This window comes from Malaclemys terrapin, chromosome 6, assembly GCF_027887155.1.
Source record: "Malaclemys terrapin pileata isolate rMalTer1 chromosome 6, rMalTer1.hap1, whole genome shotgun sequence".
NCBI lineage: Eukaryota > Metazoa > Chordata > Testudines > Emydidae > Malaclemys > Malaclemys terrapin.
The window spans coordinates 6259600-6287582 of record NC_071510.1 but is presented as its reverse complement, the minus strand read 5'-3'; the positions used below and the strand labels follow the sequence as shown (position 1 = coordinate 6287582).

General features: G+C 43.9%; 1 protein-coding gene across 4 annotated transcripts in view; it reads left to right on the top strand.

Moving 5' to 3' along the window:
• Window positions 1-27983, top strand: part of HOOK3 (hook microtubule tethering protein 3) — a 138157-nt gene that overhangs the window by 73654 nt on the left and 36520 nt on the right. For all 4 annotated transcript variants that reach the window (XM_054031785.1, XM_054031784.1, XM_054031787.1 and 1 more), the window contains exons 15-19: window positions 4077-4217; window positions 11864-11951; window positions 16727-16761; window positions 22408-22490; window positions 25085-25185. In XM_054031785.1, coding sequence (XP_053887760.1) covers window positions 4077-4217; window positions 11864-11951; window positions 16727-16761; window positions 22408-22490; window positions 25085-25185 — 448 coding nt within the window. The remainder of the gene's footprint in view (window positions 1-4076; window positions 4218-11863; window positions 11952-16726; window positions 16762-22407; window positions 22491-25084; window positions 25186-27983) is intronic.

Sequence of the window (27983 nt, the reverse complement as noted above, 5' to 3'; positions counted from 1 at the left end):
GGGCATATAAGTCCTTTTTTAAAAAATCCGTTGCAGGTTACCTTTAAAGGCAGGTCGGGGTAGTTGAATGAATGCTGACTACATTCATAAGAAACCAGTAGATTGCAAGCTCTTTCGGGGATGGACAGCGCTTAGCACAATGGGGCCCCATTATAGAATCAGAATCATAGGGTTACAAGGGACCACAAGAGTCATTTAGTCTAACCCTCTGCCAAGATGCAGGATTTGTTGTGTCAGAATTCTTGGTTGGCCCTCAGTCATTACCATAATAAACATGATTTAATAATTAATAGCAATGTCAAAAATGGGCTTCCAGGTAAAAGTGCCCCTCCTCTCTCATCTAATTTGCCCTGTAATGTTGCAGTATGACAAGTATACAGGTCCTTCATTGCCACCTGGAAGGGATTTTCTGCCTTTGTAGGTTCTCTAATCTCCCTGAGCATTTTACAGTCACCTTCACCACCCTGGTCAGGTGGTTGGTAGTATATTCCTACTGCTATACTCTTATTGTACTCTTATTGTACAATCAAGTAGTCCTGTTTGAAGAGGACTATATTAATGCAAAGTAGGGGTCATTTAGTTTGTACCCAAAACATTCACATGGGGGCAGTTACAGCACAGCATTTTGGTGTGCACTGTCGTTCAAACCCCTGGACTCTAATTCTGCAGATGCTTACTGCCAGGTATAGTGCTTACTATGGTAAATAGTGCTTGTGATGTGTAGGAAACTACACGCAACAGTAAGTGCTTTTCAAGCAAGCAGTTGCAGGGCTAGGCCCTTAAGTGCCCTCAGTTCTGAATCACTTATTTCTCTATTGATTCAGAACTCTGAATAAAAAGGAGATTTTCATATAGAAGCTTTGGAAAAGCAGTACAAAATACCTTTGGTATAGGCTACTTATGGTAAATAGGCAGCTACCATGTTTTAAAACCAGACAGAAAAGGTCTTGGGGAAAGTGCCATTTAGCAGTGGTAGGCAATGGTAAGCATACACTCTAATCAGTATATTACACAGTCTGCACATTATTATGATACAGTGAGAGTTCATCAACTATAACTTTGGCCCGGTCTACACTGTGGGAGGGATCGACCTAAGATACGCAACTTCAGCTACGAGAATAGCGTACCTGAAGTTGATGTATCTTAGGTTGACTTATCTCGCATCCTCATGGCGCAGGGGCGACTGCCGCCGCCCCCCCGTCGACTTTGCTTCCGCCTCTCGCCACGGTGGAATACAGGAGTCGAGGGCAGAGCGATCAGGGATCGATTTATCGCGTCTACACTAGACACGATAAATCGATCCCTGATAGATCGATCACTACCCACCGATCCAGTAGGTAGTGTAGATGTACCCTTTGATAAAACTATGCTGTCAGTTCCAAGCTAAGTTTTTTAAAAGACCTTTCCCTTCTAATATTGTCAGCAATACACACTCTTGTGATGTACCTGCATGTTCCATACTATTCCCAGAACCCTCTGGAAAGCTTTGTTCTTTGGGGGCCATGCAGATTTCACCTTGAGCTATGAAAAGTTTGAGATGGGGCTTTAGAAGGAGCCATGCCTTCTGTTCCTTCCAGTCTCCAAGGCAGCAAATTAGAAATCCTTCACTTTCAGTCCTTTGGTCATTTTCCTTTGTTATTTCTCCTAGGTCAAGAATTAGTTTTTATTGTAAACAGTCAACTAAGCATAGTAATAGGTAGAGTTCATTTTTCTGTTTACAAGTATTTAGGGATTAAGTTGTTTCAGTTTTATGGTAATCTCTCCTATCCTCAGTGTGACAGTCATTCTGCCATGGTGGCAGAGCCAGGAAGAAAGATGAGCTTTAAGACCTAACCTTGCTGTAGAGGCAGGAAATATGTAATGGTATGTCTACACAGCCCCGTGCCAGCAAGCCTCCCAGCCTGGATTGACAGACTTGGCCTCATGGTGCCATACTAACAATAGCTGTGTAGACAATGCTTTGAAGATGCAGCTCAGGCTGGAGCTTGGGCTCTGATGCCCACCCCCATCCCTAGGCTTCAGAGCCCAACCTACAGCCCAAGCTGCAATGTCTACGCAACTACTTTTAGCGTGGTAGCGCAAGCCCAAATCTGTCGACCCAGGCTGGGAGACTCACTGTCGTGGGCTGTATAGACACATAATAACAGACCTTGATCCTCAGGGCTTTAGTGAGGGGTGCTTGCAGTTTATTACTTGGGCCCATAGCTACCTGGGTGTCTACTCTGATTGATGCTGATGGAAAAAGATATAACTTCCAGGGCAGAGTCTGAGCCATCTCTGGGCCTTTCTTTCAAGCCCCATCCTTGAGGCAAATCAAAGTTCAACTCTGCGAGGGACTGGAATGTTTTGAAGAGTAACTTCAGATTTGGTACTGAAAGTTTCTTCTTTGGTATTGCAAGATCATGAGAAAAAGCAGCACCATCACTCCCTAGAGAACCACTCCTCCTCTGTTAGATGTAGGGATAGTGGTTCCAGCAGGAATTGACAGCAAAGAGCCATCAGCTACCGAGGTAGGTTGTTAGAAGAAGGAAGAGATTCTAGGTAAACTGTTCCTTTAACAATGAACTTCCAGGAGAAACACCGCCTTTTAGATATCATAGCTCCTCTCAGCTCTTTCTTTCATTGGACTGTTGTAAAAAGTAATCTTATTTTAGCAATCAGAAATCCAGGACTGACCGAATGCAAGGGCAGTCCTCAACTTCCAGCCATGTGTTGCCAGAGTACACACTCCTTCTCTGGTGTATCCCCCCTTTGCCATTGGGAGTCTCCAGGGGGTAGCGTAGAAGCTAATGTGCCTACACCATCCCTGACTTGTTCTTCACAAGATGCATCCCTAGCTGGGCAGGGCCATCAGCTTTCTGACCCATTTACATGCCAGAATGGGTCTTATGATTGACTCCTATGCTTCTTGTGCCCCTTATATCGTCCAGCAGAAATGGTGAGCTCTGGTTTTCAGTGGCTGACCCGTTCACTCTTGTGTTTTGAAAGGAGGATGTGGAGTAGCATCTTTGCCCCACGTTTATCCCTAAAGTGGCCACTGATTTTCATCTGAATGAGGTCACCAAATTTGCCTGACTTCTTCACCAAGCAATGTTCACTGCCAAGGAAGGGTATGCTGCATACTTTAGATCCTAAGATGACCCTTGTTCACTATCTTAACAGTACGAAATACATCCTTAAATCCCCCAGACTATTTGTGGGTTAAACAAGAATCAATTTCCTTTGTCAAAATGGGTTAAAACCTGTTTTGAAAGGTTGAATCGATGGATATTCTTGTCCCTGATAAAGACTCATTGGCACTTCTATCTGGAGCTCAGCCTGTACCTTTTACACAGCTTTATTCACCTCATTACTCTCAAAATCCAGTTTGAGAAGGGAGTCCTGCTGTCATTTAGTCTTCTCCTCAAATCAGTTCTCTTGGGTTTACCACTTGTCAGTCTTCCAAGTGTGGGTATGTGAACTAACAGTGCAAAAAAAGAAAAAGGCAAGTTCAACTATACCTCAGTAGATGGAGTACAGATCCACACCCCCATTTTCTATCCCCACTTCTTTTAAGTCTGTTGGATTCCAATGAAGTAGAAGCAAATGAAAGTACATAGGGGATGCACATCTCTTTATAAAGCTTTGCCTGGAATATTTCATATCTCAAGACAAAGCCCACTCATTCCCCACTGATGCAGGTGTTGGTGCAATATATAGACACGCTCGATGAGAATGGATCTGTGTAACAAGTTACTCAAGGAATGCCAGCTATGGGTGAGTAATTTTCCTTTGTGTGTATTATATTTGTCTTTAAGATATATTAGTGATTATATATAGGCTGACGAATACTGAATAAAATCCCAAGCAGTTATTTTCTGAAAATGACCTAATCTCCATCTAAAACTTCAGGTTCCAAACAGAATCAGTAATCCTATTACATGTTACTATTTTGGTGGTTCAAGTGAAGTAACTGTTACTTCATCTCTAATCATCTCTAAAACTGGTAAAGAGAAAATTATATTCACACTTCTTGTGATTTGCTTCTTGTCGCGATCTATAAGATTTTTATAGCAGTTTTTATTTTGTTTCTCCAGGGAGAAACTCATTCGTCTTCAGCATGAGAACAAGATGCTGAAGCTTAACCAAGAAGGTTCCGACAATGAAAAGATTGCCTTGTTGCAGAGCCTGCTAGATGATGCAAATCTACGAAAGAATGAACTAGAGACAGAGAACAGGTAGGAAAATACATTCCTTTGTTCTAATAACTGTTTTTCTAAATATTCGTACACCTTTGTCTTGTGAAGTCTGTTGTCAGCATTACATTACCCAGGTCAAAGAATCTAGTCATTTTGTATCAAAAAGCAACTCAGTCCACACACGAGCATACCTAAACCTTTCCAGAATTTGGAGCCTCTATCACTTTTCTATTATAGGCGTAGCTTGGTAGAGTATTCAGGATATTGACACATGCAAGGTCAGAACGGGCAGTCTGTATTGCTTCAGAATCCCCTTCTCCAGTACTGCTACAACAAAAGATGATCCTGCATCCTCTCTACTACCCTTCTTTTCCCCTCTTCATTTCCCACCCATTCTTCCATCTCCTCCTTCCATCTGTCTTTTTGAAGACATTACAAGTATCTCCAAAAGGAAAGACCGATAAATATTGTTGCCCGTTGTTAGAGATTGTCAGGTTGATTTAGGTTTTGTAAAATGAAGATTTTACATAAGTTTAGAGCAATAGAAATGTTTTCATGAGTTTTTAAATAATTCCAGGGAAATTATTAGAATTTGGACATTATCCTGCCATAGTTGCAGCTCAAACATTGCAATATGTACTAGTATCAGGGACGCGCCTTTTCCACCCTACCGTGAGGTTGTGCACCTGTCTTAAAAGTGTAGGTTAGATGTGGGACCTCTTTTGGTGGTCCGACCTTAAAGGTTGATGGAACACAGTGAGTTTCCTGGTAACTTTGTGAGCAAATACTGTTCTACCAACTGACCATGCTCTCGATAGTTTAGTAGGACATAGGACTTCATAATAATCTCTTGTCCTCAACTATCAGTACAGCGGCTTCTAACGCTCTCTGTCCCAGTTTTGTCCTCGGTGATCACCATAGTTCATTGATGAAGCAAGAAGGGAGATGGCTAGAGTGCTGTGGGTTGGAGTCTGATGTGGAGTCAAACTGATCCTGACATACCGATTTTTAAGACTGTATGCTATTATTATATAGGAGGTAAAGAGGGGCTGTTCAGTCTCTGACAGTGGAACTATTCTGAGCTGTTGATAGCTTGATAAATGCTAGTGACCTCCAGTCAGCAAAACAGTCATGTTTTTCTCACTGTGGAGAATTTTCATGTTACTTTGAGGATAAAATCACTGGGATCCAATCTGAATGGAGGGGGAACTGGACTGGGTCCATTGTTGGTAGAGGTCTGTGCTCAAGAAACCCGTTTTGATTATGACTACGTGCTAATGATTGACCAATGGGACATCTGCCTTTTTTAGGAAGGGTCATTGAGAAGGTTGCAGCTTGGCAACTCTGGCAGTTCCTGGAGTCTTTGGATTTGCTTATATCTGGTCAGTCAGGCCTACTTTAAATAATGAGGCATGTATTGCATTTTGTGAGTTATGCCTCAAATCCCAAACTGAGAGGTCATAAATTTTCCTTTTCAAAACAGGCATTCAGTGAAATGGACGTCAAAGTGGAGTTGCTAGGCCAGGCCTGAGTCTAGATTAAGCAGGTGGTTCAAAAGTTGTGCCAAGAAACCTTTGACCAAATAGATATCTGCTCCACACAGTTGGCTCAGATTCCAAGTTAGGAGAATCCTAAAGACTGAAGTTTTCTATGTAGGTTATGACATTTTGCAGCAGTATCTTTCTTTACTTATATTTGGACATACTCATTTTTCATGAGTAATCTTGGATTTATACGACGAGCACCATGGTATTGATGCTAGCATTAAAGTCACTTGGTCGCTTCCCTGCCTAGTTGGCCTCTCAGTATTCCTTGACCAAAGCAATATGGTCCTGCTCCCTAACGCATTCTCAGTTCTTCTCTGCCTCAGTGTGTCCATGTAGCGAAGCAAGATTCACCGGCACGGCACCTCCTGCTGGTTGTCCTGGGAACTAGCTCAATACCAGCACGGAGCGCACTCTGCAGGCCGATGTCTCACTTGCCTCAGGCCCCCATGTCCCTCCTGGTGCCCCTTACCCTGGGGTTCTGCCCTCCGCAGTACCCCTACTCTGGGTTTCCCAGGGGAACCCCCAACCCTCTCACCGACCTTGCCTCAGTGGCTACTGCCAGTCATCATCTAGCCCCCGCTCCCTGGGGCAAACTGCCGTCTGTCATGGCCACTCATCGTTGACAAGGAGGTTGGACCAGCTGCCTCTGCCTATCTCTGGGCTGCTGCCTCTGCAACCCCAGTACCTGTTTTGGCCCTTTTAGCAAGGCCCACAGCCTGGGGATTTACCAGGCTGGAGCTCCCCAGCTCCTCGTGCCTTTCCCCAGCCCTGCTCTGTTCCCTGTACCCTGAGCTCCCAGGCAGCCCGGTCCTTCTCCCTCCAAGACTGGAGAGAGAGTCCTCCAGCTTCTGGCTCACAGCCCTTTTGTAGGGCCAGCTGTGGCCTGATTGGGGCGTGGCCCCAGCTGTGGCTGCTTCCCCAATCAGCCCAGCTTTTCCCAGCTGCAGCCCTCTCCATGACTGCTTTTAACTCCTTTTTACTGGAGTGGGGCAGCTGCCCCACTACAGTCCTATCAAGGACTCTGAAGAAGAGGGATCAGTATGGGTCTGCAGAGGTAATAGTACAGTAAGAGAGGTCCATTTACAGGTAACTAAAATTTCTCCTTAATGAACTACCTCTGCAGATCTCCACGGTTGGCAGAAGGTGGTATTGATTAGCAGGTAGTATTATACTCCCACAGGAGGCCTTAGGAGTTATTTTTAGTAAAGACTGTAGCACTAACTGCCCTTTCGAACAGGCATCTGATCAAGTCCTAGAATTGAGAAGGTGGTGCTTTATAAATGTATAAATTATACCTTGACATTAGCAAAGCTTTTGATACAGTCTTCCACAGTATTCTTGCCAGCAAGTTAAAGAAGTATGGATTGGATGAATGGACTAGAAGGTAAAAAGAAAGCTGGCTAGATCTTCAGGCTCAACAGGTGGTGATCAACAGCTCGATGTCTAGCTGGCAGCCGGTATCAAGCGGAATGCCCCATGGGTCAGTCCTGGGGCCGATTTTGTTCAACATCTTCATTAATGATCTGGATGATGGGATTGATTGCACCCTCAGCAAGGGGCACACTAAGCTGGGGGGAGAGGTAGATACACTGGAAGGTAGGGATAGGGTCCAAAGTGACCTAGACAAATGGATTGGGCCAAAAGAAATCTGAGGATCAACAAAGACAAGTGCAGAGTCCTGCACTTAGGATGGAAGAATCCCATGCACTGCTACAGGCTGGGGACTGACTGGCTAAGCAGCAGGTCTGCAGAAAAGGTCCTGGGGATTACAGCGGACAAGAAACCAGATGAGTCCAACAGAGTGCCCTTGTTGCCGAGAAGGCTAACGGCATATTGGGCTGCATTAGTAGGAGCATTGCCAGCAGATTGAGGGAGTGGTTATGCCCCTCTGTTCAACACAGGTGAGGCCACATCTGGAGTATTGCATCCAGTTTTGGGGCCCCCACTACAGAAAGGATGTGGACAAATTGGAGAGAGTCCAGCAAAGGGCAATGAAAATGATTAGGGGGCTGGGGCACATGATTTATGAGGAGAGGCTGAGGGAACTGGGCATATTTAGTCTGTAGAAGAGAAGAGTGAGGGGGGATTTGATAGCAGCCTTCAACTACATGAAAGGGGGTGTTCCAAAGAGGATGAAGCTCGGCTGTTCTCAGTGGTGGCAGATGACAGAATAAGGAGCAATTGTCTCAAGTTGCAGTGGGGGAGGTCTAGGCTGGCTTTTAGGGAAAACTATTTCACTAGGAGGGTGATGAAGCACTGGAATGGGTTACCTAGGGAGATGCTGGAATCTTCATCCTTAGAGGTTTTTAAGACCTGGCTTGACAAAGCCCTGGCTGGGATGATTTAGTTGGTTTTGAGCAGGTGGTTGGACTAGGTGACCTCCTGCAGTCTCTTCCAATCCTAATAGTCTGTGATTCTATGGATTGATTTCCCCTGCACAGCCTGGCAGATCTCATCTATAGATGCATCTCCGGACCAAGCCAGCAGAAGCAGCCATGCACCATGTGGAATATGTCCTTAGACCTTCAGGAACTGGAACTCCAGTCTGATCCTAGCAGAGCTAGTTCCATTTGAAGAGTCTCTGTGTAGAAAATGCTCTATCTAAGGTTTCATCCCCATAAGCTACAAAGAGTTGGTAGGATACGGGGAATGGTGATTCCTTTCAAGTGATTACTCCTGTGTATTCCACAGTAGGTGTGCATGCTCGCCACGTGCACCGGTGCAAGAAGTTTTTCCCTTAGCAGTACCAGTACTGGGGAGCACCGCTGCGACCCCTGGAGTGGCGCCTGTATATCGCGCTGTAAGGGGAGCTACGGGTTCCTCCCACCCTCCTCAGAACGCCCCTATATGGTTTTCCATAGGGATAAAGTCCAGCTCTGCCCACACCCGACGTTCCTCCCAAAGGTGGTCTCCGCCTTTCATGTGGAGCAGAGCATCTTCCTCCCCGTGCTCTGTCCCAAGCCCCACCCCTCTAGCGAGGAACACCACCTCCACACGCTCCGTGTGTGTAGGGCGTTGGCTGTTTATCTGGATCGGACTAAGCCGTTCCGGAAATCCGCTCAACTCTTTATTCAACTCGGCCGAGCGGGCAAAGGGACAACCCATCTCCACCCAGCGGCTTTCCCACTGGATCACCTCGTGCATACGCGCGTGTTATGATTTGGCAGGGATTCCCCCGCCACCAATTGTAAGGGCACACTCTACGAGGGCTCAGGCCTCATCAGCTGCCTACCTCACCCATGTCCCCATCCAGGACATTTGTAGGGCGGCCATGTGGGCCTCTGTTCACACATTTACTTCGCATTATGCGATCGTCTCCCAGTCTAGGGATGACGCCGGGTTCGGCAGGGCGGTACTTCGTCCCGAACCATCGTGAACTCCTACCCACCTCCAACAGATATTGCTTGGAATCACCTACTGTGGAATACACAGGAGCAATCACTCGAAGAAGGAAGGACAGTTACTTGTTCCGTAACTGACGTTCTTCGAGATGTGTTGCTCCTGTCTATTCCACACCCCATAGGGTGACCAGATCACCCAAGACAAATATCGGGACGCGGGGGGAGGGGGGGTGACACGCGGGGGGCGGGGCCAAAACAAAAAACAAAAACAAAACCTTCCTCCGCAAGCGCTGGAAGGAGGCCCGGGAGACTCAGGGGAAGCGCGGGGCCGGGGTGAGTAACAGTCCGGCCTGGCCCCGAGCAGGCAGGACTCAGTCGGGCGGTAGGGAGAGGAGGGGGCGGCCCGCGGGGCCAGGCGGCGGCTGTTCTCACCCCCGGGCAGCGGGACTCGGGAGCAGCCGCTGCTGCAGCTCCCACTGCCGCGGGGGAGGAAGCGGCCATGGCGCTCCGCGGCTGCAGCTCTGGCGCCCCCAAACCCACCGAGCCGGGGCCTGTTGCGGGGACCCAGCAGTGCGCACGCTGCGCCCAGCCCCTGGCCAGTCGCGTCTGGGCTCTGCCCAGCTGGTGCTATCCCGCGGCGGCCCCGGAGTGGGGGCAGCAGGCCCCAGCCCCCCCCGTCCCGCTCGGGTCCCGCAGGGGAACGAACGGGGCTGGGCTGCCGATGCCTCCGCCCCGGGGCCGCCGCGGGATAGCACCAGCTGGGCAGCAGTCCAGACGCGACTGGCCAGGGGCTGGGCGCAGCGTGCGCGCTGCTGGGTCCCCGCAGCAGGCCCCGGCTCGGGGGGTTCGGAGGCGCCGCAGCCGTGGAGCGCCATGGCCTCTTCCTGCCCCGCGGCAGTGGGAGCTGCAGCAGCGGCTGCTCCCGAGTCCCGCTGCCCGGGGGTGAGAACAGCCGCCACCTGGCCCCGCGGGCCGCCCCCCTCCTCTCCCTACCGCCCGACTGAGTCCTGCCTGCTGGGGGCCAGGCCGGACTGTTACTCACCCCAGCCCCGCGCTTCCCCTGAGTCTCCCGGACCTCCTTCCAGCGCTTGTGGAGGGAGGGGGAATGGTGAGCCCGGGGAAGAGGCGGGGATTCGGGGAGGGAGCCAATCGGGGGAGGAGGGGGTGGAGTCGGGCCGGGGGGGGCGGGTGCGAGCACTTCCAGGCTCCGGGGCATTTCCTTGTTTGTCCAGTGTCCGACCGCACGTCGGTCGGGATGCGGGACAAACAAGGAAATATCGGGACAGTCCCGATAAAATTGGGACGTCTGGTCACCCTAACACCCCACCCTCCTTCCCCTCTGTCGGAGTTGTCCAGCAAGAAGGAACCGAGGGTGGGGAGAGCCCGTAGCTCCCCTTATAGCGCGATATACAGGCGCCACTCTAGGGGTCGCAGCGGTGGTCCCCCAGTACGGGTACTGCTAAGGGAAAAACTTCCGGCACCGGTGCATGTGGCGAGCACGCACACCTACTGTGGAATAGACAGGAGCAACACATCTCTAAGGACGCCAGTTACAGAACAGGTAACTGTCCTTTTTGTCCAAAAGATAAGACATTTTTTGGCATATAAGTTATGCAGTCATGGCTCATCCACAAGGCTTCACAGTATTTTACAGAAAAAATAACTGTTTTAGTTACTCTGATTTTTTTTAAACTATTACTCATAATCATGAGTTAACCTGAAGTTACCAAATATACTGCATAATTGTTAAATGGTAGAACTATTTTAATCTTCTAGGTCATTTTCTCCTTTAAAAAAAAGAAAGAAAAAAAAAAAAAGAGAGAAAAAGACATAAGCTTAAAATGACATATTTTTTACATTTATTCTTTTGGGGGGGAATAGGAAAGAGGAGGCAAGTCATCACTATGTGGGTTCATAAGAGAAAAAGCTGGCATCTTTGACCCACTAATAATGAGTGTTACAGCTTCCCATGATGTCTAACTGGAAAGAAACTCATCTGAGGCATATCCATACCTGAAGTGTTCATGGACAGAGATGCTCTAGGACAGTGGTTCTCAACCAGGGATACACGTACCCCTGGGGTTACGCAGAGGTCTTCCAGGGAGTACTCAACTCATCTAGATGAGAGTTTCTCAAGCTGGGGATGGGATGCCGGATGGGTTTAAGATGGTCACCTCCAGCGTTAGGGGGTGGCAAGCAAGACAGTTGCCTGGAACCCCACATAACTGGGGGCCCCATGAAGCTAAGTTAAATGCTTCAGCCCCAGGCAGTGGGACTCAGGTTTCAAATAAGGTTCACAAGAGAAAAAGAGGCTCAAGTATCACACACCAATTGATGTATTTTATAATTATATGGTAAAAATGTAAAAGCAAGCGATTTTTCAGTAATAGTGTGCTGTGACACTTCCGTATGTTTGTCTGATTTTTGTAAACAAGTAGCTTTTTTAAGTGAGGTGAAACTTGGGGTACGCAGGACAAATTAGACTCCCTTAAAGGGGTACAGTAGTCTGGAAAGGTTGAGAACCACTGCTGTAGGAAACCGCAGACGAGTATGGCCAAAATCTCTCTAAAGGCTGTTGTAGACTTTGAATAAATTAATGTGGCTTTGCATCTCTTATGTAAGTGGGCCAATACTGGTGGGCACAAAATGTGTGTCTCAGACTTTGGAATGAATTGAAGTGTCAGTATATTTAAAGTTAAATAAACTCTCTGAAAAATAAGCTCTAAAAGAGAGACAAAAATCATAGACATAATTATTCACTCCCTTTGAAAAGTAAAATTTGTACCTTGTTTTCTAGGCTGGTAAATCAGAGACTTCTGGAGGTGCAGTCACAGGTTGAAGAATTGCAGAAATCTTTGCAGGAGCAAGGTTCAAAAGCTGAAGATGTAAGTAGAAGTGTACATATTAAAGTACCCACAGTTATCCTAACTTACCCTTTATGTGATACCAGCTACATATTATATCATGAGGAAATAGTCCAGATACGGATTTCTGGCAGTTTTTCATTCTCCCAAGTTTAGATTTCAGCAACGTGGCCTAAAATTAAACTATGCCTACTTCTTGTAAAGTGAGACTTTTGTCTAAAACAAATAAATGTAAACAAATTATCACGTGTAGAAAAGAAGTGAAGTGCATTCCCTGTCTTGTCATCTTTAGTGTCCCTGTTCCTTTGGTAAATTCAACATTGATTACAGTTCTGTTTGTACTCTGTAGATTAGTGAGATTTAGAAAATCAAGGCCACACTATATGAATTCACCACTCTCAGTACCATTTAGTAAAATATACCGTGGTTTTTGTTTGTTTTGTGTTATTTTCCTTAAGCAAAGTCCTTCCTTACCAAAGAAAACCCAGGAATTGCTGTTATAAATGTACCTGCATAGTGCAAATTAGGGTTGAGATTTTACACATGCCAGAGCCAAGAAATTCAAATGATCACCCACTCTTACTAATGCAGTATTGTCCCTCCGTGCATGCCTTGATAAACCTGACTGCCTTTTTAATGCAGTGTGGGGAAAAGGTACATTTGCTGTGGCGCCATAGCTTAAAATTCTCCATTGAGAATTCTTTTTGGAGATCCCCACTTCTGAGAGCACATGCTTTAAAAGCCACAAGCGCCAGAGCTCTCTAGAAAGCAGTAACTTTTGGGGTTGTGTGTATGCTCTCTTGCATATCCAAATGTATATTACTTTCTAACCCATAGTCACAAGTCTTCAAGCTGTTGCTTTCTTCTTCACTGTTGTTGTTTTAAAGCAGACTTAGGCAGGTCTACACCACGGGGCTAAGTAGACCTAAGTTATGCAACTCCAGATATGTACCTTAAGACGACTTATTGCAGCGTCTACACTGCTGTGGGTCGACGGGAGAAACTCTCCCATCGACTTACCTTATGCTTCTCGTTCCGGTGGAGTACTGGAGTCAACGGGAGAGCAATTGGTGGTCAATTTAGCAGGTCTTCACTAGACCTGCTAAATTGACCCCCAGTGGATCAATCGCCGCGGCGTCGATCCACTGTAAGTGGAGACAAGCCCTTTGTGAAACCAGTGCAAATTTTTATGTCGCTGCTTATTTTGCTTTGAATTTCTTATGTTAATTTAGCTTAATCTAGTTTTTACAAGTGTAAACGACACCAAAATAAACCATACTTATTAGTTATAGGTTTCATATATAGAATATTTTTTTTAAAAATAAGTAGTGTAGATAATTTATTTTGAAGGTAGGTCTGTGCCATTATGTGATTCGAAGACCTACTCTGTGCCCTCGGTTACATGGATCAAAGCCAAAATTTTTCTTGGTGGACCTGGAAAATTGGAAGATCAGTATTGTAAACCATGCGGAAATGTGTGATGTTTTTTAGTTGTTGTTGTTTGTTGTAAGTTTAAGTAGTTCCATTGCTTGTCCCATAAAGCAGTAAAAATATTGTTTATTTCTGAAGTCAGGCACTTGTGCAAACCCAGTACATGCACTCCTAACATGGGATCCACATGGAGACAGAAATAGTTCATTTTGAGGGTGCAGGGCAAAAACAGAATTACCTGGGAATTTTTTTCCATTGTTTCTTTATACAGGTAAGAAATCATTGGCAAAGCAGTTTTCTTTCCCTAATATTTTTTGAGACAGAGATAAATTAGTTATTAAATGTTTTGTTTTTTTTAAATCCACCTCCTGAATATTTTTGCCAACGTTTTTTTTATGATGATTGTGTACAGGTGTTTCAGACTACAAATGCTTTTTGTGTAATGACAGTAGGATAAAACTGACTTCTAATTACCTTTGAGTATTTATCATAAATGAATAAACTGTTTCCCACCTGGGAGAAAAAGGCAAAACAGCTGGTGGGAGTTTGCTAGCTGCTGTAGGGAAATTTCTGTTGTTGTGGATGAAGGTTTTGAGCAGGGCTAATGGCAAACAATTGTGAAACTTTCAAAAAATGAAGAGGACGATGTCAATGTCAATTATTTTTAAAAGGAGAAAATGAATTTTTCCTCCTATTCAGTATAGTAATCCTAAGGGTTACTTGTAACACCAATAGGTACAACATTTTGAGACAGAAATGTGTTTTTCAACTTGGCAATGCCCTTTAAAAGGGTTTGCTATACATCACTTCTTTACTTAGTTATTTAACTCAAATATATTTGTTACTGTCCCTGAAAACTTTATATGGTGCTGTAGGTTTATGCAGCAATCTAGAATGGGTAAAATGTGCCATATAAATATCAGCTTCACTACAGTGCAATACAGAACTCAAGCATAGGATGCATAATGCATCCTTTTGCCTAATCTTCCATCACTGATAAAGTATAACTCAGTTCTCACCTTTGTGCCTCTTCTTGTTATTGTTTATATTGTATCTATCCAAATGAGATTACATGTCCTTTACAGTAGGAACCTATCTTAATTGTGTTTCTAAAGCACAATTCACATCTTTGGTGTTGCGCAAGTAATAAAAATAAAAGCAAGTGCATGCAGGCAAAATCAACTCAGTCAAACGGCCACTTGTGGTCTCTACATAACTGATCAGAGCACTAAGTGGGACACCCAGATTTGAATCTTGGTTTAGTCTTCTACTCCCAAGACCTGAAGGAGACTAGACACTACTAATGGCTTGATCCTTCCTCTTTGAAATCAATGGGAATAATTGAGTCCTAAGTGTCCAGGGATAAAATACCTTGTGACTATACCATATCTCCTTTCCCAGGTGATATATACAACAGTTTGTAACAGTTGTTTAAAGGAGCCATATGCCTGTCTTCCATTACAGTTGGTACAGAGACTGCGAAAGTAAAAGGAAAAATTCCAAGGATGAAGGAACCAAAAACCACACAGGGTTGGATCCTTAGTTGGTGTAAATTGTTGTAACGCCATTGAAGTTGGATTTTCACCAATTTGTACCACTTGAACAGCTGGCCCACACAACCTTTTGCCAGAATAGGAAGTATATCAAGAAAGTCCTACTCTGAAATAATCAGAGCCTATCCTCAGAGACAAGGAAGAGAGTGAGTGTAAAAACAGTATTTTAAAATGCTTAGCCCAGCTGAGAGTTTTTCTTGGACTGCACTTAAATGGTCCATACTTGGCTGTGTAGTTAATCCCCTGTTGAGGGGAATTTGGAGGTAGAGCAGCGACTTCATCATTGTACCTGTGCTGGTTATTATTTGAATAAAAAGGTGGTCTCTTCCCCAAAGAGCTTACATTGTTTGGCTTGTATAGAATGATAATCAGTGTGAACTGAAAATAGAAATGCAGATTAATTTGACGTGAGATGCTCTGCTCAGTCACCCTCCCCAAAATAAATAGTTTTCTACATCATGGCCCACAGGCCCATCCAACAGACTCAGTCTTGTTTGACTGTTTTGTCACATCATGGGCACACCTTCAAAATGACTCTTAAAAACAGCAACTACTCTCCTATGACATTCTAGTTTGGGTATGCTGGTTCACGTATTTGCTTCTTTACTACTTTTATATTGTTTGTTTGTAGTGTGGAGGCAGAAAAGCATTCATCAGGTACGTCTAGACTGCAAATAAAAACCCACAGCAGGCCTGTGACAGCTGACTCAGGCTCGCAGCGCCCGGGCTGTGGGGCTGTTTCGTTGCAGTGTAGACTTCCAGACACAGGCTGCAGCTGGAATGGGTCAGCCCCGGGTGTCAGACTGCAGTGTAGACATACCCACACAGTTGAATGCAGTATGGATAAGTTGTGCTAGCTTTGTAAAAGTCCCCAGAAAATGAGACAGGATAATGAAACGACTAAGTACAGAGAGGAAGGGAAAATGTGCATATATTTCCCCCCTCCCCCTTTCCCCCAATGAATAGTTTTAACTTTTTCTGTTCATGAGTTAAATAGTTTCTTCTCTTGGCTGCTGTTTTTGCTTCATACTAATATGTTCTCTCTGTCTCTTGGCATGGGTTTCTGCTCAAGGCTATTGTGAGTATGGCTTTCTGTTTCCTTAACACTATCATGGTTTAGGCATTGATAAAAAATGAGATGCTTAAATATGTTAAGTGACATTTTGTCACAAATGAAAACTTACTTTGAAGCTTTAAAAAAAAAAAATGTTTATTCAGCTGTGACTTAACCACGAGGTATAGCTCAGGACACCACAGGTGTAAGATATTTGTGCATCTGTAGTCAAACAAAGACATGAGAACAAAGAACAGGGAGAAAAACCATTGAGGCTGAATTCCTGGCCCTACTGAAATCAGTGGTGACATTTCCACAGTTTTGGTGGGGCCAGGGTTTTAGACTTAATCTGATGTTTCTTTAATGCTTTAGTAGAGCAGCTCTTCAGGAAAGCTTGCTGCACTGTCTTTTAGTTTCAGATAAAGAAGTTTGGATTAACCTGCAAGCATACCAGAGCATGGAGAAAAGAAAACAAATGAAATAGAATTGTTTTTCTAATAAATTGATCTATTCAGTATTGATCCAATTTCAGAGAAATGTTTGTAAAGCATCCTAACTTCAGTATGATCATAGAACTGTCAAGGGAAGGATAATTACTACAGTACCATAGAGAACTGCTGTAAATGTTTGGTATAAACAGAATGCAATGAAAATATGGCAGCTTTGGCATAAATGTAAAATTATGTATTTCACCATAACTGATATAATCTCAAGTTCCACGTTTTAAAATAATTAACACACTTAACTTTCTATTTTAGTCAGTTCTTCTGAAAAAGAAGCTTGAAGAACATCTGTAAGTAATAAAACTTTCCAGCATTTTTTTTGTAATAATGAAATAAAAATACTGACTTTCTGTACACTGGAGAATGCTTAGCCAGTAGCGGGAAGGTAGTCACTCATTAATGATTTGGAAGATATGTAAGCAACAGAAGTGTAGACAGCTAAATATACCTAAGGAAGCCATTATTCAAGTATTATTTACATCTTGTAGAGAAAGTCTTTGCCAAAGAAAAATAATTAAGGAAGAATAATGATTTTGTGGTGGTAGAAAAATTTGATTTAAAATTTTGTAAAGCTTAAATCAAGAGGAATAGTTCATGTTGCCCTAAAGAAAGCACTTCAATATAAACAGTATTTACTTGTCCACTCTGAAGTATACATTATAGCAGTGGTTCTCAACCAGGGGCATATGTACCCCTGGGGGAATGCAGAGGTCTTCCAGGTGGTACATCAACTCATCTAGATATTTGCCTAGTTTTACAACAGGAAACATAAAAAGCACTAGCGATGTCAGTACAAATAAGATTTCATACAGATGATGACTTGTTTATACTGCTCTATATACTATACACTGAAATGTAAGTACAATATTTATATTCCAGTTGATTTATTTTATAATTATATGGTAAAAATGAGAAAGTTAGCAATTTTTCAGTAACGGTGTGCTGTGACACTTTTTTGTATTTTTATGTCTGATTTTGTAGTAGTTTTTAAGTGAGGTGAAACTTGTGGGTACATAAGACAAATCAGACTCCTGCAAGGGGTACAGTACTCTGGAAAGGTTGAGAGCCACTGCATTATATAATAAAAGATAAGGTAGGTGAGGTAATAGCTTTTATTGTACCAGCTTGTGTTGGTGGAAGGTACAAGCTTTCAAGCACAGTTCTCTTCTTTATGTGTGGGGAAGGAAGAAGAGTGTCTGGGCTCAATACAAGCTGGGACAGATTGTTAAGCAGAAGGGGTAATGCATTTGGAAGCGGTCACTTTAAATGAAGTAGGATGAGGGGTTCAGGGCAGGGGAGTGAGGGCTGTGGGCTCTGGGGCAGGGCCAGGGATGAGGGATTTGGTGTACAGGCTGCCCCGGGGCTATGGCGGGGGGACAGAACTCCCCACAGCACTCTCTCGCCACAGCAGCACCTGGGCTGTGAGGGAGAGGTGCCTTTCCACACTGCAGCAGCTCCGGCACTGGGGCCACGGGATAGGTGCCTTTCCCCCGGCCGCAGCAGGTCTGGGGCTAGGCTGGGGGAGGGGAAAAGGGAGGGGTACCTCTTCCCCAGCTGCGGCAGGTCCAGACTGGGTTGGTGCCAGGAGGGGGATGCCTCTCTCCCGGCCGTGGCAGGTCCAGGGCTGGGGAGAGGCATCCCTCCCCGCTGCGGCCCTGAGCATCAACACGGCGCTTAATAGGCTGCTCCATGACCGCGCAGCTTACAGGGAACTCTAGCCTCCAGAAACTCCACGTTAACAACCTCCCCCTGAATACCATGGATGTCACCTCCCTATACACCAACATACCTCACCATGACAGCATCGCTGCCTACCTCAAATACAAACAAAATAATGGACAATGCTTGGAAATCCACCCAAAACACATCCGTGTCATCTTCACCCACATCAATTCCACATTTAACAATGAACACTTTGGCCAAACCATGGGAACAGCCATGGGACTAGAACTGGCTTCCCAATACGCCACCCTCTTCATTGGCCATTTCGAGGAAAAATTTCTGGAAAAATGCACCATGAAACCAATGATATAACTGCGATACATAGATGATATTTCCATCATCTAGACAGAAGTCCTAAACTTCCTCATAGATTTCCACCACAACTTCAACCACCACCACCCAACCATCAAACTATCTCTAGAAAACTCTCTTGACTTTCTGGACACCACAATTAGTTCAAACAATGGAATCCTACAAATGACCATATACAAGAAATTCATTGATCACCACACTTACCTCCACAGATCCAGCAACCACCCAGACATAACAAAATATCTGTTATCTGCAGCCAGGCACTCATATACCACTGACTTTGCTCGGAAGAAAGAGTCTGGGCTACACAACTAAACACACTATAATCTGCTTTCTCTAAACAAATACATTCCACCAGAGAAGTAGATCACATAATGGAATGAGCCTCCCAAATATCCCAAGAGAACCTGCTTTAGTCCAGAAAAAACCACACTGACTGCACATCCCTAGTTGTCACCTACCACCATACTGGAACCCATACGGGGTATCTTCAAACAGTTACAACCCATATTTGATAGGGACTACATCCTGAAAGAAATGTTTCCTGAACCCCTTCTTCTGGCCTTCAAACTACCCCCTTCATCAGAAGCAGCTCCCCACAGACCAGGACGCACCAAGTAACAGCGGCACCAGACCCTGCCAGAAAAACAGATGCAAAACCTGCAGACACACAGCAGGGGAGATATCATACCCCCCATAACATAGCTTTCAAGATTCATGGATCCTATGCATGCTTATCAGAACAGATGGTGTACCTCATCCAGTGCATCGAATACCCAATAAGTATGTGGGTGAAACCAGATGTTGACTACTCTCTTCAGTGGACTCTCACAGGAAAATGTTAAAAAAACCTATCATCTGTGGGCGTACTTTTCACAAAGTGATCACTCCATATCTGATCTTTCAATCCTTGTCCTCAAAGGAAACCTGCACAACACCTTCAAAAGGTGAGCCTGGGAACTTAAAATCAGAACTCTGCTGAACACCAAAAACCATGAACTTAACAGGGACAGTGATTTTATGGCTCATGACAACAAACTGTAACATAGCACACTGCCTACTACCCTTCACGTATAACCAATCTAACTCCCAGTTGCCTACTTCATTTCAAGTGACCACCTCCAAAAGTCATTACCCCATCTGCTTTAACAGTCTGTCTCAACTTCTATTTAGCTCAGATACTCTGCTTCCTTCTCCAGAGCAGAAGAAGAGCTCTGTGTAGCTCAAAAGCTTGTACCTACCACAAACGCAACTTGGTCCAATAAAAGATATTACCCTCTCCTACCTTGTCTCTCCCATCGCCTGGCACCAACAGGGTTACAACACGACAAACAGAATAAAAGATAACATCTTAATAAATGTGATCATTTTGTTTTACCATTTACGCACTTGTCTTAATTTTACACTTTTCTGAACTGCAGTTGTTACCTAAAGTTCTTCAAGTGGTGGTCCCTATATGTATTCCATACGTATATGCGCATGCACACTATGTGCCTGAATCCAGAAGTGTTTCTAGCAGTATCCGTTGACCCGCACGTACGTAGTGCGTCCCCTTGTGTTCACAGCCAAGGATATAATAAGGTGTGCAGGCCGATGTCTCTTCAGTTCCCTCACAGGATTCTCTCTCAACCACAAATGGGAGTTACATAAGGCCACACTCCGATACTTCTTCCACAAATGGGACATCTGGTGATGGGACCTCTTTGCTACTCGTAAGAACTTAAAGCTACCCCTTTATTGTTCCAAAGGGGCCATGGGAGAGGACTCGCACGGCAACGCTCTTCTCCTCCCCTGGACAAGCGACCTCCACTACGTCTTTCCCCCCATTCCCCTCCTCCCACAAGTGTTACGCAAGATCCACCGGCACCGAGCTACCATAATACTCATAGCCTCATTCTGGCCCCGTCAGTTTTGGTTCACGGATCTCCTCAGACTCTCCACCCACACACCACTCTGCCTCCAAACACTCCTGGATCTCCTCATACAAGATCAGTGCCGGCACCCCAATCCGGGCCCTCTTTGCCTTACGGCCTGGTTTTTGGATGGGGCTCAACTGTAGACAGAGCACACCAGTGCAACACATTCTTAACCAAAGTAGGGAGGGCATCCACTTGGGCCTGCTTCCAAGCTAAATGACAACACTTCACCGTATGGGCTCACTGTCACCACCACCCAACAGTGCGATATCTATACCTATCATCCTCAACCACCTTCTCGATCTCAAAACATCAGGTCTTGCCCTCAGCTGTTTATAGGTCCACCTGGCAGCGCTCAATGCCTTTCTCCTCCTCCTCTCCTCCCACTGCCCCCCGTGGATGGCACCTCCGTGTTTCACACCTTACCGCTGTCCATTTCATGAAGTGTTTACTCAAAACCTTCCTGCCAGTACTGAAGACCCCCACCACCGTGGGACCTTAATCTCATTCTCTCTGCCCTCACAAAGCACCCTTCAAGCCTCTGGCAACATGCTCCCTCTCCCACCTTTCCATGAAGGCGACATTCTTAGTAGCCATTACCTCAGCTAGATGGGTCAGTGAACTGGTGACTGTGATTTCAGACACACACACACACACACACCCCCACGCACGCACACACACACACACACACACACACACCATATTCCACTAGGATAAAGTTGCCTTGTGGCTACACCCTAAATTCCTTCCAAAAGTAGTTTGAGTTCCACCTAAATCAGTGCATCCACCTACCTGTGTTCTGCCCCAAACCACATGCCTCCCACTCGGACAGGATCCTGCACTCCCTCGACGTCTGCCGTGTAAGTGCCAGTCTACCTCCACAGGACTCGCTCCTTTCACTCATCGCCAAAGCTATTTGTGGCCATTGCCGACCGATCCAAGGGCCAAGCCCTCTCCTCCCAATGAATCTCCAAATGGGTCTTCAGGGTGCATCCACGAATCCTAAGTATGATCCAACATGCCACCACTAGATGTAGTCACAGCCACTGTACACGAGCACAAGCAGCCACACTGGCCTGCCGCACGGACATCTTGTGGCAAGACATCTGTCGTGCAGCAACCTGGTGCTCTGTCCACTCGTTCACGTCCCACTACACCATTGCACAAGCAGTGGCTACGAACACTGCTGTGGGCCAAGCCGTACTGCAGACTGCACTTCCCATCGCATCCTCTCACCCACCTCTACACTGATCACTGCTTCCTACTCACCCACATATGAAATCTGTGTAGGGACCATCACTCGAAGAAGAGGAGGAGGAAGTGGTCCCTATTTGTATTCCAATGCCCGCCCACCATCCCCTCTGCTGCAGACCGGCCTGCACAGAGGTAAGAGGGGATACTGGAAAGGCGTCGACCCGCACAACCTATTATATCCTCGGCTGCAAACACATGCGGGTCAGTGGACACTGCTAGAAATACGTGCGGACTCAGGTGCATGGTGCACATGCCACCCACGTATGGACTACAAATAGGGACCACACTTCTTGAAGAACCTCCAGTTACAGGTAAGTAACCTCCTCATATGATGACCTACTGGCTTACAAGAAGTGTATAGCCTCTATTTGGGGTGTTGTGGGGGGTTAGCCAGTCTTTAATAATATCATAGCTGTCAAAATTATGTATTTCAAGCAGGCTTTGTACAGCTTATTGTAAATTATAAAATAATTGTAGAATTTTGGACCAAGAATGGAGCTTTCTGATGTTACAGCTGTGCATATACAGTAATGTTTTTTCTTCTGTTTTTTAAACAGTTCCATTCTTTGTTCATTGATATCACTCAACATGCCCTACTGCCTCACAGCCAAAAGTCAGCTTTGTTATAATTTCCCAGAATTGTAGAACATGGACTTTTTTTATTGCTTAATTTTCATTTGAGATGGAGAAGAGTGTTGGAACAATAATGTATCTTTACACAATTTGTAACAGGGAGAAGCTGCATGAGGCTAACAATGAAATACAGAGGAAACGAGCTATTATTGAAGATTTGGAACCAAGATATAACAGCAGTTGTGAGTTTTCTTCCATTAGAACACACAGTCTTTACATAAAAAAGCTTATATGTACAGAGGGTCTTTAATAATTAACAGAGAAAACTGTAAAACGTTTTTAAAAAATGAATTGTAAAATTTTAAATGTTTTATTAATACAAAATTATAGGGAAGTCTGACAATGGTAAGCCGATATTAATTCTTGCAGAGGAGAACATCAAGATTTACTGACCCAAAAGATACTGCTAATGTTTATAGAAAGGAAGCAGAGGCCAGTTTACTAAAATCTTGATGTCCAGAGGAATGTCAAGTTAATACAGTTCTTGATTGGTCATCTTAATCTCAGTTATCTGTTGCTGTTATCTGCAATAGGATCATGTCCCTGGTATCTGTTATGTTAAAAATCCCTCCACGCTTATTAGCTCTCCTGCAGTATGCTGATATGTACTACATGTTGCCTCAACATGTGTTCAGATTGTAGACTGAAATGGTGATGACAGTTGGAGGATCAGAAAAATCATTAGAGTAAATCTTTGGACACTAGTTGGTCAATGAGAATGTGGCTTTGGACAAGTAGGCCAGTTTGGGATTTCACAGCCACACACCAAGGCCCAATTGTAAAGGACTCTAAATGGTATATTGCTTTTTAAAAAAAGGCAAATGTGTACCGCCATTACATTGAGTAGGTTGGAAAAAAAGAAGTGCCCCATCATCTTTCAAACAACAACGCCAGCATCTATCTGAAGGTACCAGACAGGCTTTATTCATGAAAGAGTCCTGTAAGATCTACACACTGTTTTGTTCTGTATTAGTTTGAGTGGGACATGTTCCTTATTTTTTTATCTTCTATAATATAAAGCATATAGCTGGGGGACTCTGATAATTCAAAGATGTGGAATTGACTAGTCAGGCCTTTGTAAACTGTCAGCCTACATAATCCTTATGCCCACTGGGTTTGAGGGGGGATACATTGGTAGGGAAAGGGCACACTTATGCATCTGTGGGAATGGGAGGAAAAATAGGCAGTAGGAGTGAGTGGCAGATGACAGTAAAGAGTTGAAGGAGGAAGTGACATTTTTAAACTGGTTCCCCTTCCCTCCCTCTACATCATGCACACACTCCGAGAAAAGTCAAGCTGCCATTTCAGCAACGGTTTTCTCTGATTTTTCTAGAGTAAAAGCCAATCTGGGAGTTGTTCAATATTACAAATTGAGTATATTCATACAAGAGAAAAACTTTGTTCAAAAAGAGTTAAAGTAGAAAATGTTTTTCAGCCCGCAAAATAATATTACACTTTATAAAAATGCCACACCTTAAAAAATGATTAAAAGTCTGGAAATGAAGAATATGGGGATTCAGCATCTCCCCACTCCCTGAATCTCAATATTAAAGTATCTGACACCTTAAAGGGGCCTGATTTTTAGAGGGCAGGTACTTGGAATTTTTTTCATAAAGATGTCTCAAGTTGAGCACCCAGAATCACTAGCAGCTTTTGAAAATCTTAGGCCTATCCAAATAAAAGCTTAGGCTAAATGCCATTTATGGAACCTTCTCAAGTTTTTGTACGTTGAGAGTTACCCTACTCTGAAGCGTCCCAGTAAAAACTGTGGCTGTAATTAAATTCTTTGGGTTCTTTTAACAGGCATGAGTGGAAACAACTGAAAATATCTAGGATTGTTGGGTAAAGTAAGAAGCAAAGTTTTTAAAATAGATGTAACATTTCTGAGTATCCCTTTCTGCCTCTAGTAATGATCAATAAAGTAGATCTTACTTTGTCCGGTCACATGCTCAATATTAGGCCAGTACTTGGAGAGGACATTGCCAGTAAGATAAATGGGAGTGAGTGCCACAACAAAGTGCTATTGCAAAACAGATGATCAGGAGTTGTGCCTGATCTGGGATTCTCCAAGAACCAAACACTGATGTCGTGCACCATTTGATCAGGGATGACAAAATCAGTCTCTTCAGACAAGTCCTTGGACGAACGATAATCTATACAGATACTGTTGGCTAGCTATCCCCATAAATCAACCCATTCAGGTATCTGTACAATGAAACTGTCCTGCTGGTCAATAAAACTTATTTATAAAACGTTAAAATAATTATTTGTTTACTTTTGTCACATTTTTGGTGAAATTCTTCAGTGTTACCTTTGGGGAAACATGTACAGGGGTTTTTTCTCCCGTAGATTTCTTTAACATATATTTGGCTTAGGTGAATTATGCTGCCACAGTGTTTTGGAACGTGTACTGCATTGCTAACCCTCACTTTTATGAATTAACAATGAGTTGGCCAATAGTGGCATTAATGTAGGGCACTAGTTATCCCTTTAATTTTCCATATGCTCAGACAGTAATGTTGTCTACAGGGTAATTATTTAACTGGTGTATACAGTGGAGTAGAATACACTGTGTCTCCCCCTTCATGTGTTTGAGTTGTTGAATACTTAACCACTGTGTCTGCTGAATTAGTAGAACATTTTGCTATCCTGACTTGTGTTCTCCTTCACTAAAAAATAAGTACTAGCTGTGGGTTTAATTTATATTTAAACAAACAATATTAAAGTGTTTATTTGTAATATGACTTTTTTTAAATGTGTTTCTCCCTACATGAAGCACTCAAAATTGAAGAATTGCAAGAAGCTTTACGGAAAAAAGAGGAAGAAATGAAGCAAATGGAGGAACGATACAAAAAGTACTTGGAAAAGGCCAAGAGTGTAAGTGCAGGGTGCTCTGAGCTGAGGTTTATGTTGCTTACCCACTCTCCGTGGTAATGAAAATAAATAAAACAGATCTAACAATGTTAATCACCACAGGAGAGGAAGGTAATTAATGGGTTTTGTTGTAGTTTTCAGTTTGATATCAATATGCTACATAGTATTAAGTTTCTCTTCCTGCAGAAGCCTCTACCTCAAATTCATGTTTGTACAAACCAACTTCCCCCTGCCTGTCTTCACCTATCTGTCTTTTATACAAACACCACCTCCCCCCCCCCCCCATTGGAAGCACCATATTCATTTACACCAGTGGTTCACCCAGACCAGTATTCTGCCCTTGACAGTGACCAGCACCAAGAGGCACCTAGTAAGATAACAGTTATGTGATAACCTGCCTCATGGGGAAAGTTCCTTCCAACTCTAGTCAGTGAGTTGGTTTATGTCTGAAGCACAAGGGTTAATTTCCCTTTTTAATGTTTATTATGACAGTTATAATTGAGATGATTTTCTTACTATTCATAGAAATAGCTTATTCTATTAAGCTCTTTGCCTCAGTGAGTTCTATGGGTTAATTATATATGCACAGTGTCAAAAAATAATGTATCAATTTTAATTTCTTTGGTCTCCCCTTCTTCTTGATTTGAGAGGGTAAATAGGGGCACCCAACTGCATTCTCTATGCCATTGATTCCTTTATATCCCCCTTTATTGGGTCACCTTTTATTTCTCTCTTCTCCAAACGAAGGATTTTTAGTACAGCCTCATATGCAAGCTGTCCCATGCTTCTAATCACTTCTTTTCCCTTCTATACCCCTTTTCTATTTTGCTATATCCTTTTCAAGATGGGGTGTCCAAAACTGATATAAAAAAATCAGTGTCTTCCTCAAGCCACAGATGGCTCATCAGGCTGATACAGTTTTATAGACATGTCAGTTTCCATAGCCAACGGTACACAAGGGACTGCTGTGGCCTTTTACTTCCCTAATGCTATAGATCAGGTACCCATTTTGCACCTGGGTGAACTGGAGGCAGCCCTTCAGAATGAGATCAAGCGAAACTCGGGCCCACAACTTTTGGCTTTGGAATTGAGCACTTTAGTCGCTCGGCCATCACCCCTTGTTAAGGTGTGGGTATGCCATCAGTTTTATATTATATTATAGTAGTTAAGAATAAAATTGTCAGACACATAGAAAAACATAAACTGTTGAGCAATAGTCAACATGGTTTCTGTAAAGGGAAATCGTGTCTTACTAATCTATTAGAGTTCTTTGAAGGGGTCAACAAACATGTGGACAAGGGGGATCCAGTGGACATAGTGTACTTAGATTTCCAGAAAGCCTTTGACAAGGTCCCTCACCAAAGGCTCTTACGTAAATTAAGTTGTCATGGGATAAAAGGGAAGGTCCTTTCATGGATTGAGAACTGGTTAAAAAGACCGGGAACAAAGGGTAGGAATTAATGGTAAATTCTCAGAATGGAGAGGAGTGGTGTTCCCCAAGGGTCAGTGCTCGGACCAGTCCTATTCAACTTATTTATAAATGATCTGGAGAAAGGGGTAAACAGTGAGGTGGCAAAGTTTGCAGATGATACTAAACTGCTCAAAATAGTTAAGACCAAAGCAGACTGTGAAGAACTTCAAAAAGATCTCACAAAACTAAGTGATTGGGCAAATGAAATTTAATGTGGATAAATGTAAAGTAATGCACATTGGAAAAAATAACCCCAACTATACATACAATATGATGGGGGCTAATTTAGCAACAACAAGTCAGGAAAAAGATCTTGGAGTCATCGTGGATAGTTCTCTGAAGATGTCAGCGCAGTGTGCAGAGGCAGTCAAAAAAGCAAACAGAATGTTAGGGATCATAAAAAAGGGCATAGAGAATAAGACTGAGAATATATTATTGCCCTTATATAAATTGATGGTACGCCCACATCTCGAATACTGCGTACAGATGTGGTCTCATCTAAAAAAAGATATGCTGACACTAGAAAAGGTTCAGAAAAGAGCAACTAAAATGATTAGGGGTTTGGAACGGGTCCCATATGAGGAGAGATTAAAGAGTCTAGGACTCTTCAGCTTGGAAAAGAGGAGACTAAGGGGGGATATGATAGAGGTATATAAAATCATGAGTGATGTGGAGAAAGTGGATAAGGAAAAGTTATTTACTTATTCCCATAATACAAGAACAAGGGGTCACCAAATGAAATTAATAGGCAGCAGGTTTAAAACAAATACAAGGAAGTTCTTCACGCAGCGCACAGTCAACTTGTGGAACTCCTTACCTGAGGAGGTTGTGAAGGCTAGGACTATAACAGCATTTAAAAGAGAACCGGATAAATTCATGGTGGTTAAGTCCATTAATGGCTATTAGCCAGGATGGGTAAGGAATGGTGTCCCTAGCTTCTGTCTGTTAGAGGATGGAGATGGATGGCAGGAGAGAGATCACTTGATCATTGCCTGTTGGTCCATTCCCTCTGGGGCACCTGGCATTGGCCGCTGTCGGTAGACAGGATACTGGGCTAGATGGACCTTTGGTCTGACCCGGTACGGCCGTTCTTATGTTATAATGGCAGTATGGTATTTTCACTATTATTCTCTTTCCTATTCTGAATACACCCTAACTCTTGTTGGTGTTTTTGCATGCCCTGATAGATGTTTTCATTGAGCTGTTTGTGATGATGCCCAGGTCTTTCTCCTAAGTGAAAAGAATTAATTTAGGACCGATCAGTGAGTTTCTAGTCCATGACAGAAGTTTACCTCTCCTCTTTTGTGACTTAATAGTCTCTTGTGAAGAA